General features: G+C 39.8%; 1 protein-coding gene across 1 annotated transcript; it reads left to right on the top strand.

Annotated features, from left to right (window-relative positions):
- Positions 1–7,130: 7,130 nt before the first annotated feature.
- Positions 7,131–7,661, top strand: LOC143888841 (putative invertase inhibitor). The gene has a single exon (XM_077393236.1). The coding sequence runs from the start codon at positions 7,131–7,133 to the stop codon at positions 7,659–7,661; it is 531 nt and encodes a 176-aa protein (XP_077249351.1).
- The last annotated feature ends 6,171 nt before the right edge of the window (positions 7,662–13,832 follow it).

Consider the following 13,832-nt stretch of genomic DNA (forward strand, 5'->3'; position numbering starts at 1 on the left):
CTTATTAAGTATTGAGAAATTATATGATGAGCGGGCGAATAAACCCGTACTCATCATCCATTCCTTGGCATTTGATCCAAACCAGCTCACTTTTTTAGGAGCTGCTGTTGGGTCAAATATGAAGGTGGTACTTCCATTGTACCACCTTTATCTGTCTACACGCTCACTCATCATATAATTTCTCATTTAGCACATACCTTGTATAGATTCATGTCTTGTATAAATTCTATCCTTGTATAGGTTTATTATGCAACATCTATTAACATGTAAGGACGCACCTTACATTCCTGAACAAGGAGAAGATCTGGACAATGTATCATGGTCAGTCGTGCATGCTAAGACTAATTTTGGGTGGGGCCTGGTAGAACAACAACATGAGCTATACTAAGATGTTTCGGAAAGGATGTATTTGCCCCCTTTTCTTCTCCTGGACCACCCCCTTTACTGATAAAAAGGCAGTCATAAATACACTAGAGGGGGTGGCCCGGGGAAGAAAAGGGGTGAACGTTAAAGGGGGTGAATTTCTCCTCAAGCAGTGAACCATTCTCAGAGAACCCGTTTTAAGACACTGTCAATTACAGGAGAGATCTTCTAATCTACACAAGTCTGGATACTCAGATCAATAGAATTTAGGACTTTGCCTTGGTAGATTAGGGATCACCAAGAGAAGAACTCTTAAATCACTCTTGTTTTCTTAATGTGTGTTTCTATGATTAGGGATGAGGGTTTAGTTTCCCTCCATGTGAAGGTCAATCAACTCGTGCCAACTGATGCAGTCTGAAAAAGCTTCCATCACATGAATACTCCTACTACCCAACCTTTCCTCTACAAATCTAGTGGCGTTGAAATCTCCACCAATGCACCAAGGATAAGGCCATCTAACTCCTATTTTGTCTAGCTCCTCCCACAATTTTGGCCGATCAACCGACAAGTTGGGCCCATACACACCCGTGAAAATCCAATCAGCGCCCTCATCTATTTTTCCTTGACACCACGGTCAAGGTAAAAGAGTCCCGAACTTCACTAGACAGATCAAATACCAATGAATCCCAAATCACAAGAATGCCTCCAACCGAACCCACTGCGTTAATAACTGCAAAGTCCCAACTTACTCTACGGCCCAAATCTTCGATAACTGCATGACTCAAGTCTCCATCTTGGTTTCCTGAATGCAAATAATTTGAAGTTTCTTAGAGTGAATCCAATTTTTCACTTTGGATTTTTTCCCTCCACATTCCAATTAAAGATCTTCATGAGTCAACGTTAAGTTGAAGGGTACCCCCAGGAGATCTTAAGATCCCCCCCTTTCCTCTTCCTCTTCCTTTTTTTTTCCCACCTACTGTCCCATTATAGTTAACTGAACAATGCAACTTAGCCATTTCGCGCGAAATTTTTTTTTGTGTTCTTTATGTGACTCTCCTCCTTTGGGTTTTTCATCTCTAAAGCCCGAATTTCTGCATTTAAGAATCTCCTCTTTAAAACCCCTCTTGTTCTGAAAATGATAGGACCATGGTTTTGATGATCTGTTGTACATGGTTATTTATTAGAACATGCATCGTAAGAATGACTCTTTACCTCTATTGCTGGAATTAAAGCAACCAGGATAGGTGGATAGGTGACCGAAAAACACTACACCGTCCTATTTATGATCCATTATCATTTTAGATATGTTTGATCCACTGAGGACTTAATTATTGCTAGGGACCATCGCAGAAGGCATTTCATGGATCGGCTGTTGCATGTGAGAGCAGCCACACAGGCTTAGATTTTCTCTTATTTATTTAATTCATCTAAGGTGGCTGCTGTCACATCCGCGGAATGCCTTCTGCGATGGTCCCTAGCAAATCTCTTATCTCTTACTAAGAAAAAAAACATGCCAAGATGCACATGAAAGAGGGGGAGAGTTAAGTGAGAGATGTTGAAGTTTTCAAGGGGAGAGTAAGGAAAGATCAAAATTCGGGTTTTATAATTTTATTGGGGGTTGAGGGTTGGTTGATCCACGGTCCACCCCAAACTTAGGAAATTGATTTTAATTGCACCCCCTCTAAGAAGTAAGGGGGGCTTCGCTTTATATATAGGATAGATGTAAATAAATATGTACCAAGAAAGTTTAAACCTGCTAAGAAGAAAATGTGGATAGATATGTACGAAAATAGAAAGTTTAAACTTACTTCGAAGAAAGTTTTATAGTCTTCAAATAATTGAGGAAGAAGAGGCAAAGCCCGCCTGCGAAGTCATAACTGACAAGAAAAAAAAGCCTTGAAAACAATGGCACAACTCACATCTTCAATAGGACTCTCTTATATAATAAGTAAACTCTTTGCAGGATGGAACATTTTATCAAGGAAGGAGGCAAAAAATGAAGACTGAAACAATAAATTTTATAGCAAATGATAGGGAAATGATATCAGCATAACCGTGTTTTGTTATGTGCATGGACCTAACTCAATTTTTCTTTTTTAATTGGCTTGTGAGAGCTTTTTGGGCACTGTAATAACCTTTTGACAGCTCTTTAAAGGGAAATGATATCCCCCCTCTGACGGATAAAATCCCATCCCCCCACCGTAACGTTATTCGTTAGGTTCTAAAGGAAGAGAAAAACGTTGAAGGGGGTGAATTTATCCTCGAGCAGTGAACCATTCTCACAGAAACTGTTAAGGGGGGGATTTTATCCTTTTAAGAGATGGGAGAGGGGGGTGAATATCATTTCCCCTCTTTAAATACTAAAAGACACGATGTGTTAGTGCATAAAACAAAACATGGTTGTGGCGATATCATTTCCGAAATGATATTATGAAATCCACTTAGGGTCCGTTTGGATACCTCATATTTTGTATTTTGATTTGGAATTGAGTTTTGAATACAAAATGAATAGGTCTGGCAGCTCATGTTGAGGAGACATAGAGGAAAGGGGTTACTTCCTACCGCAGGGAAGAGGTTGAGGAACAAAGAGGGTGAAGGAAACTGCTAGATCTGTGAATTTCCAATTACTTATTTCCACAGCATATTTGGAAATCTGATTTTTTCACTGTCAGTCACTAATTTGGAAATTCAAGGATTTGATACAGATCCAAATCACAACACAAAAAGGTTGCAAATGTGAGAAATCCAAATCAAAATCTTCTCGGCATCCAAACGGGCCCTTAATTAACTAAGAGTTCCAGTAACATGCAGCAAATGGATCAATCCCCATGGGGCCAGTCATCATGATCTGGATTGTTAGTTTGGTGGGTCCAAAATGAACAATCCAAATCCCATCGAATGAACAATCCATGACCAAATAGCATTGGGGAAATCGTTTGCCATTTGATAAGGAATCTCTACAAAAATAGATGATCTTAAAAATTTGGATTTCCTATTTATCTCACTTCTAATTAAGTTTTGCCATGAAGGAAATTTTTTTTTTTTGAAAAGGAGCCATGAAGGAAATTTAAAGCACAGTTTCTCTTTATGCTTGATAAAACGTTAATTGTCTAATTTAAGATTTCCATTCCGAAATAGTTTTCTTTATACTCTTTAATTTAGCATTAAATAAGCAGTTATTTTTTGTCATTGGAGTTATCTTTAATTTTGAATTAATTGTGGAGTTAATTTGGTCATTGGTGCTGGCCGGCATGACATAACACGTATTTTTCATCCTTCTATGCCATTTTCCATGGCCTTTTGCAACATCATCTCTTTGTCAGTGCTTCTGCAATCTCCTAGACATCTTGCAATCTAGAACGTTTAAACACCCTCCAAAGATCTACATATTTTGTAGATCGAAAGGTGTTAAAGGTGAGTTTCAATGCACCAAATGTAGATCCATCTCTGCACAATACACTTCATCTAGGAGACACCATCAAGACATATGCTGTCTCTATTGGTACCTGATATCCAGTACCCAAAAAATAACCGATTATCCATGTAAGTCATTCCCAAATCCAAACCAAATCACTTCCCGTGGCATTTTAAATTCTGGGTATGATTTTATTTTATTTCTCTTTTAGATTATGTGTTTCAGTTGTCCTTTGCATTTCATGTTTTTATAATTTCATTGCTATGTAAGGTATCACATGCTTTGGTCTCTTTGTTTTCTACATTTTTGTTTGTTTATTTTGCTTACCTTTTTTCAGAACCTGTGTTGTGATCTTGGTTTCATTTTATATCTTTTTGCAGTTTTGATTGTAAATCCGTCCTGTGCTTGCAAGATTCACCTATCACTATAATGTTCAAATATTGGCAGCTAGGGCTGCAACTCGGGTCGGGCGGGTCGGGTTTTGGAGAACCCAACCCTACCCGAGAAATATCTCGGGTCGGGTCGGGTCGGGTTTTTTTCCGGAAAACCCACGATTCCCAAACCCGGCCCTACCCATGATAAATCTCGGGTCGGTTCGGGTCGGGTCGGGTTTTTTCACGTTGACGCAAATTTTTAAGGAAAATTCTTGTATGGCAAGGCAACTCAACTCATAGAAGCAGAAATTACACTCACATTACACTTGAATCAAACAATAATGTAATTACACTCACATCACACTTGAATCAAACAATGCTGTAATCAAACAATGTTGTAATTACAATCAAACAATGCTGAATCAAACACTTGAATCAACTCAACTCATAGAAGCAGAAATTACACTCACATACAGTAACAGTGGGTGCGTGGGTTTTCACTTTTAACTTTGGGATAATTACATTTACACCCCCTCTAGTTTCTGACACATCCACTTCCACCCGTATAGTTTAAAACGTGACAATACAGCCCTGTAGTTTCAATTTGTTTAAGGTTTGAGGTTCGTCCACAGATTGAAGGGTTAGGATGATCCGATGGAGCTGATTTTTTGGGCACACCATATCTATGTCAGGACCCATCAAATGAACGCTTTGGATCATCCAAATAATGTGGGCCCCTACCCGAATCCAAACACTACCAAAAAATCATCCAAATAATGTGGGCCCACATTATTTGGATGATCCAAAGTGTTCATTTGATGGGTCCTGACATAGTTAGGGTGTGCCCAAAAAATCAGCTCCATCGGATCATCCTAACCCTTCAATCTATGGACGAACCTTCAGCTGAGGGGGCCTTCCTTAAACAAATTGAAACTACAAGGGTGTATTTGTCACGTTTTAAACTATAGGGGTGGAAGTGGATGTGTCAGAAACTAGAGGGGGTGTAAATGTAATTATCCCTTTAACTTTTAACTAACAATAGAAAAAAATGTACACACTATATAACTTATGTAACTCGGGTCGGGTCGGGTCGGGCCCCTTCGAACCTGGCTCGACCCGAGATTCATGCGGGCTTTTGAATGCTGAACCCGGCTCGACCCGAAACCCATGAAACCTGAACCCGACCCAGGCTATTTTCGGGTCGGGTCGATGCGGGTCGGGTTTTACCCGGCTCGAGTTGCAGCCCTATTGGCAGCAGCCTTCTCTAACAAAAGACATGCAACACGATGGCATTTAATTCAAGTCCCTCTAATGGGTTACATTTAACCTTCACATATCCTGTGCCCTAGCTGTATTGTGAGCCCCACTATATCATATCTGTGAGCTCACAATATAAAAGCTCTCATATTCTGTCTATATAGATATTCTATCTATGCTATATACTAACCATCTTTCTTTGCATTGTCATTCGTTTTCTTTCTAACAAAATTATTTATTACGAGAGGAAGTCTAAACTGAAGGGAGCCCTTGCAAAAAAGAGGTGAAAGGGCTCCCCCATTGGCTGCAAATCACCATCATGTTTGACTTTTCGGCAGTTATTAATGCATGATGGGATGTGCAGCCAATGACACAGCCCTTTCACCTCTTTTTTGCAAGGGCTCCCTTCAGTCTAGAATTCCTCTTATTTACAAAACAATTTCCTCTAGATATTAAGTTTAGTACTGATTTTATATTTAAGTGGGGCCTGCCATTTTATACCCCGTGTTGTTGATAGATGGGGTCACCGTTTCTTATGGGGCTTAACATTTCACACCTCAGATTTTAATGGATGGGGCCATCATTTACCAAATATTGTTGATGAGTCGGGCCCACCACCTCTACCCAAACTGATCCATTAGGGTGGGGCCCACCATTTGACACCCATGCATAGCATGGACCCCGAATACTAGTGTGTGTGTGTGTGTGTGTGTGTGTGTGTGTGTGTGTGTATATATATATAGAGAGAGAGAGAGAGAGAGAGAGAGAGAGAGAGAGAGAGAGAATAGAGGTCCTGAGGGTGCCCTCATATAGCTTATATAAGGTGGCTCTCACAAAACATAAGGGGCCTACATTGTTAGGATGATCCGAAGCATTCATTTGAAATGCCCCATCATAGATAAGGTGTGTACAAAAAATCAGCTCCATTGGATCATCCTAACCCCTTCAAAAGTGGGGCAACAATGGATAGACACGTTTTGTCCACAAATTATGTGTTATAATAACTAGTTTCAAAACTATTGTAGTTTTAAAAAAATACTCTCTACTATATATTTCCTAAGTAATGCTTTAGTAGTAGCGTGTGACCACATTGTAATACAATAGGCCTCACCTCTGAATGATCCGGATATTACATATTTTTGGTATGTTGACCATGGACCATTGAACCTACATAATTTTTTACCACCTATCAGATGGACGGCTCGGATCAATCAAAGATTTGCAACACCAACCCCATCTGTAACTCCATCAATTACTCGTCTATGAGGCCAACTATGTGAGGTATGAAGCATTTCCTAGAGGTTTATATATGATGTCTTCCAATGGAAATGGTTTTCTGGGCAAGTCCAGCAAATGAACGGTTTGGATCTTTAAACAAGGTCCACCGAAGCTATATTTTTTCAAAAAAAAAAAAAAAAAAACTTTATACACTTTTTGTACCTTGTTCAATGATCTAGACCATTCAATTGGTGGGCCCAACCAAGGTTTTATTGAGAGGTAAAGTGTGTATTTTGTTGCATAATACATGCACCCACATGTAAGAAAAAATCTGGAAGAGATTTTTTTTTAAGTGGAAGATTTTCCTAATTAATGATATTTCCTTTACCAGATACAATTCTGCATTTGCAAACATTCCCACGCCGACCCTTCAACACTATAAATAAACTCATCTAGACAAAGGATGAGAACACACAGAACAAACAGAAGAAAATAGAAGAAAAATGAGGCACATGTTCTTATTCCCTCTCCTCTTCTTCATCCTCTACCTTGAAGTTGCTACAGGACAGCTGCTCCATGATGCATGCGTGCAATCGGTCAAATGCAATCCACACATTACCTATTTGTTCTTCGTGGATTCTCTCCAGTCAGACAACAGAAGCTCTGAATCTGATAAGGACTATCATCGTGTAGCGTTCATCGCAGTAGAGTTAGCCATTACCAACGCCACAAACACAATCTTAATCATAAAAGATTTGCAGAAGAGTGCATCAGATCCCTTTATCAAACAAGGCTTAAGTTCTTGTCTCATTCAATACTCAGATGTAATTCCTACTCTGAAAGAAGCCGATACTGCCGTGAAATCCAAGAGTTATAAGGATGCCAACATAAAGGCAACACAAGCCATGGGCGCCTCGACTTCATGCGAAGATGGGTTCAAAGGTTCTGTGTCTCCATTGACAAAACAGAATAGTGATTTCTATGAATTGGGTGCCATGGCTGCATGCCTTTCTAAGCTTCTTTCAGAAATGTAACTGGTTTAAATGTATGAAATAATAAAGGGAAATGATATTTCGTTCCCCCTTTTCCTACATTCTTGTTTGTATTTTCCAAAGAACCAGTTCTCTCATTTTGGAAAAGAAAAATGTTCCTAACTGTTAATTTATTTGTTGGGCTCCAATCTAAATAGGCCTTGCCAATTAAATTATCTCCATGAGATGATCCTAAAACTCTGCCAACCAAGGAGATTAATTATTTTTGGTGAAAGGCCTATTTACAATGGTACCCAACAAATAAGGATCTTTGAAAATGTGGGCCGCAATGAATTTTCAAATAAATACGTGTTACATGGTGTCAGTACATACTTAGGTGTATGTATGATTTTTTTAAATAGAGTGGGACCCACTTTGTTCAAAGATCTAAACCATTCAATTGTTGGTGCCTAACGTGAATAGGCCATACAGAAAAACTGAGCCTCCCCTCTTTCGTGCCATATAATTGGGGTGTTATCAATCGAATCAATAGTCAAATGCAATTGTTGAATCAAATCAATAGGTTGTCTTGTTAGAGTAGGTGTCCTAAAATCCAGTATATTTCACATGATTAATCAATAATAAAAAATTTCATGATATTTATGGGTACTAAATGTTAAATATGTGTGATGTGTTACTTGTTATTGACACGTAATTGTCCTTAGGAAACGAAGTAGGAAACCCATGCTCATGGATTCACAGATCCTAGTGAGCAGGGAGATATGAGATTCCGCTTCTTTGCAGACTTTAGTAGTTCCTAGTTAGGGTTGAGGTTGGACACCTCCTCCTATATACAACTAGCATCTAACTTGCCTACATGCACGAGATGTGGAGTGACTTATCTCAATCACTTGGGTAGTGGACCCTAAGCAAGATAGAATGGGTACGACAATGAGATTACGTACTAAACATGATCACATTAGAGTAGCCTATGGACATGAGACAATTGAGTTATTCTACCAGACTCTTTACATGTCATTTGACCTGAGGGGTCAAATTAGTCTGTTGGCGAGTCTCTCATTTTTTGTCTATGTAACAGTGGTTTTATTGGAGTCACCAGAGAGTAGTTGCTAGAATGTTGAACAGACTTTCGAGGTCAATAGTGATACCTGACATAGAATTCTTCACTTATTTAATAGGAAAACATTTATGGTTTTGGTCAGAGCAGTAGACCTAGGAAAATGCCTGGCCATGTGGGTTTGATACAATGTTTATCAAAAGGTTTTCACAAAATTCGTTTTCTTTTAAAATGGTTTTAGCAAATGCATTGGCGGGTTAACACTACTTGACTGAAAGGTACACCATGAGTGAGCCTAGGGGTAGTTAATGTCCACCCCCCATAGGACTCAACTCGGTAGATGTGGACTTGGAGGAAGGACTTGCACATTTGATGTGTTAGGGGTATGCTGATTTGACGGTTATCTTCAAGGTTACGTCAATGCGATTGTAGCATTAGCAACGAAGTAATAATCGCAGTGGGGCCCACTTGTGGGTTCTGCAGGATCTACCTTTAAATCCCTGCTACGATCCCACTCACTGCTCGATTGACCTATCATAATCTATTGGATAGATGTCCTGCATTTATTTAGTTGCTCACACGAACTAGTTTCGTGGCATTGGATGCATTGAAATGATATGCACAATGTATAGTGTATATGCACTATGAGATACATTGAGAATACAAAAATGGTTAAGTATTAACCATAAGAGTATTTTGGGAATAACGTAAATTATGTTGGAGCTTTAATCCTATTGGATAGGATTGGATTGCATTAATTTAATTAGGAATTAAATTAAAAATACAAGGGAATTTAAATTGGATAGGTGGGACCCACATGGGACGAATTTGGGTGGGACCCATGCCCACACACCCCATGTGGTGTGCCCCTATCAATTTTAAATTCAAATATTTATTTGAGATATTATTGCTAGATTTGTTTTCACAAATTAAAGCAACACATGTGATTAAAAATGGAAAGAGAGAGCGAAAGAAACATTGACTAAACAAAATTGGAAACAAGGTGTAAAATTAGGACACATATTCTAACACAAGGAAACTACATGAGGCAACCCAAGGTTGCTTAGGCAGCAAGGCACGCCCCCCTTTGGCGCCCCATGTGGATTTCCATAGTGGGTTGGGTTGTTTTCCAATTGGAGCTTCCAATTTTGACTAGTTTCCTTAATTTTTTGAGGATTTCTCTAGAAACTTTGGATTGTGCTAAAGGCAATTGAAAAGTCTATAAATATAAGAAAAGTGCTGGAGTTTTTTAGAGCTCTCTCATAATTCTATGTGATGAAAATTGGAGGAGACACCCCAAATTCATTCTCTTGTTCTTCTCTCTCAATTCCATCAACTAGTTTTGGCTTTTAGAGCTTAAAGACAATCATCCAACTAAGCTCTATTATTCTAAACAAATATTCTCATATTATAATCTGATTTAGATCATATTACAAAGTGAAAAAATAGTTGTACACAAGTTCCTTTGTGCAACAAAAGGAATCCATCGATTCAACTTGCGCTTCCGCGTCAATTAGATCGTCGGCGGATTTTTGAAGAGTTGATCAAGCAGACGTTTTCTTCTCTATAACAACTAAGGTATTTGATTTATATTTATGTTTATTAAATCACCATAAGATCAATTAGTCCCTAGGAATCCTGGGTTAGAGCAAATTTTTTGTTTTACACAATTTATTCTTCCGCTACGTGTAGCAATTTTGCTCGAAATTTTTCTACCACACCTTTATCCGTTATAGGGTGAAATTGCCCTTTCCGTCAGATCTGTTAATGTTGAACTAGGGAAAACTTGATTTTATCGCCATCTTAGATTACTCCACACTTCTCTGTGTAGCGCTATACCTCAAACGAGAATCTTTCGAAAAATCTTTCTATCACTAACAATCACCATTATTGCAATCCAATCACAACACCCATGATCACTCCACTCAGCCTCTACGGTTGCTCCACTTGAGCTCTGGCACCACTTGTTGAGAAAATCTGTTGGGCAGATTCGATCCGATCATGCACAAATTAACGGAAAAGTAAAAGTAAACACAAACCTCAAGATGAACACTGTGATTTACATGGTTCAGCAAGATGACTACATCCATGGGTGAGAACATGATCTTCCACTATGAGAAAAACAATATACAAGGATTACAATGGACTAAACACAAAACCTTCAAACCCGCAACCCTTTCCTTGTCCTCTCAAACAAGACCATACAAGAGAAACTCGAGGAAGAATCCAAAGAGAAAATCCTAGGAAGCCAAGAAAAACCCTTCCCTCCCTCCCTCCCTCCCTCTCTTCACGACTTGAGGTAACCGACACACCCCAAGCCTCTTGTAGCCGACCCACTTCAAAGTTGATAAAGATAGGTTTATATCTTAGGTTTTTCTAAAACCTAAACATCTAGTTTCTATATTTCCTTCAACCGAATCCCAATTGCTTGTGACCAATTGCCAAATCCACTTTTGATTCGAAAGCTGCCTATTGCTTTCTCCCTTTGTCAATTTATCAGTTTTAACCCTAGCTTGTTCTACTACTACCTTTCGGGGTTCAATCTGCTAGAAAGTCCTCCAATTAGTAGATAACATACAGATCCACCTACATTATTGTACAGTAATTTTAATCACATGCCGGAATCAGTATAAGATGCCTATTATACCACTAATTCCGGCAATTCATATGCGCCCTAACTCCTTAACACAAGGCCCTCGATTGAAGTCTTAAAAATTGACCATTGAAGATTTGAGATCCTCTTGGGAAAAGTAATATCTAGTGATATAAGTTTTGAATTAGAATAGTAATATCTAGTGATAGAAGTTTTGAAAAAAGAAAGGTCCTCGTATTGAAAACAAGGAGTGTGAATATCAATTTAATATTTTTTGGATCGGCTAAACATTTAAAAGGAGATTATCTTTTCACCCCTTATTTTTTTACTTGGGAGAGCTCGAAAGAGTAGTCATAGACTCATAAATGCACTAGAGAGGGCTGCCCCTTGTTAAAAATGGGTGAATATATCACTTCCCAATTTAAAATGTAACTAAAAAAGACAAGTAGGTCATGCATGCATTCAACTAATATACTCTAGGGATTTTTGTGAAAAGTGAGATAGACAAAATTATGTTTCGATCGCAGAAGGCGTTTCTCAGACCACATGGGCTTGGACTTTGGCTTATTCATTTAATTCATGCTACTCTCTCATGCAACAACCGTTCTGATAAATGCCTTCTGTGATGATCCCTAACAAATTCCTGTTCAAAAAGACCACTGGCTAACTTATTCAATGACTAATAACATCCCACAAGGCCTTGAAATAATCTATGTGGGCCTGATGTAACGCCCTGGACTAAATGGATCATCCACAAGCAAAGGAGATTTAAAAGAAGGTCCTGGAACACTCTAGAACCTCCAAGAGTTCTCTAGTTTTTCTAGAATAATGTAGAAGAGTCTAGAATGTCCTAGAATGTTCTAGGCATCTCTAGAATTATGTAGAGTACTCTAGAATCTTCTAGACTCTCTAGAATTATGTAGGTTATTCTAGAACCTTCTAAAATGTAGAAGGATAGAAGGCTCTAGAAGGGGTAGTGTGTGAATATTCTAGAAGAGGGTTAAACATTTTGTAAAGAATATACTTGAAATATTCCTAGAATAATCTAGAGAAAGAAGTATGTAGAAAGGGACCTAGAATGATCTCCTAAGATCTATAAAAGGGGAAGAGCCCCTCATTTGTGAATAACTTGAGAAACTTGTAAGTTCTCTCTTCTAATGCAATACAAGTTCTTTCTTCTCTCTTGTGTTCTTTCTTGCCTACTTTGGTTGCCCACTTTATCTTGATAGGCTGACTTAGCATTGCCAAGGGGGTGAGAAGTGCTAAGTGCCGGCACGGTTGGCTTGGTAGGGTCCAAGGCCGTGACAACGTGGTATCCAAGCAAGGTTCACTAGGGGCGTGAACACAAAGAGTAGGCACCATGGCGGATATGACAAAGGGACACCATGATGATGCCACAAGGGGTAGGGACCCTAACCCAACTCAACAAGGCGGTAGGAAGACTCACGCCTCTAGCAAGGCAAGGGGCGAGGAGTTCGTTACCTTGGAGGGAAGGGTAAGCATCATGGAGGACACACTAGGGGGGATGCTGCTGCGCCTTGAGAAGGTTGAGCACAACATCGAGATGTTGGAGTCTCACGCATTAGGCCAGCTTGACCAGGTAAAGGACAACCTTGAGTCTTCTCTTAATGCCGAGGAGGAGCGATCTGAGCGCATGAATAGCTTGGAGAGGAGGGTCATGGATGCGATCAGCACGATGCAGGCTCAACTTGACTCTCTTAGGGCATCCATTGAGGAGACAAAGGGGCGAACACCGATCATTGCCAGTACCAGTGGGACAAGGGATATTCCAAGGACCGATGTGCCCAAGCGAAGGAGTTCAAAGGCGTGAGGGACGCCAAAGAAGTGGAGAACTTCCTATGGCAGATGGAGAGATACTTCGAAGGGTTGTACATTGAGGATGAGCAAGCCAAGGCATGTACTGCTTCACTCTTCCTCACCGACAATGCTATCCTATGGTGGCATAGGAAGTATGCAGACATGGACAAAGGATTGTGCACCATAAGAACTTTGGAGGACTTCAAGAAGGAGTTGAAGAGGCAGTTCTTCCCAGAGAATGTGGTCTACGAGGCAAGGAAGACGCTACGGGAACTCAAACACAAGATCACCATCAGTGACTACGTGAAGGAATTCACGACGCTCATGCTGTAAATTCCTAACTTAGCCACTGACGACCTCCTCTTCTACTTCATCGACGGACTTCAGAATTGGGCCAAGCAAGAGTTACAACTTCGTGGAGTGAAAGACATTGACGAAGCCATTGCCGTAGCAGAGTCACTCATTGAGTATCACAGAGGTGAGTCCAATAAACCCAAGAATCTTGAGGTCAACCCTGCCAAAGATGGGGGAGACAAAGGGAAAAGTTCATTTAAAGGGGACAAAAGCAAATCTTCCTTAAGGCTTATGAAGAAAAGAAGAAGGCCTTCAACCCTAAGATTAGTTGCTTTGTGTGCAAAGGGCCACACCTCATGAAGGAGTGCCCCAAGCTTCGGTCCTTGGCTTCCATCGTCAAAGAACATGGGGCTATGGCGAGCCAAGACCAAACCACAGGCCATGTTGGATG

Source organism: Tasmannia lanceolata, unplaced genomic scaffold (assembly GCF_043159265.1).
Source record: "Tasmannia lanceolata isolate RefF3 unplaced genomic scaffold, GAP_Taslan_0.1 ptg000012l, whole genome shotgun sequence".
NCBI lineage: Eukaryota > Viridiplantae > Streptophyta > Magnoliopsida > Canellales > Winteraceae > Tasmannia > Tasmannia lanceolata.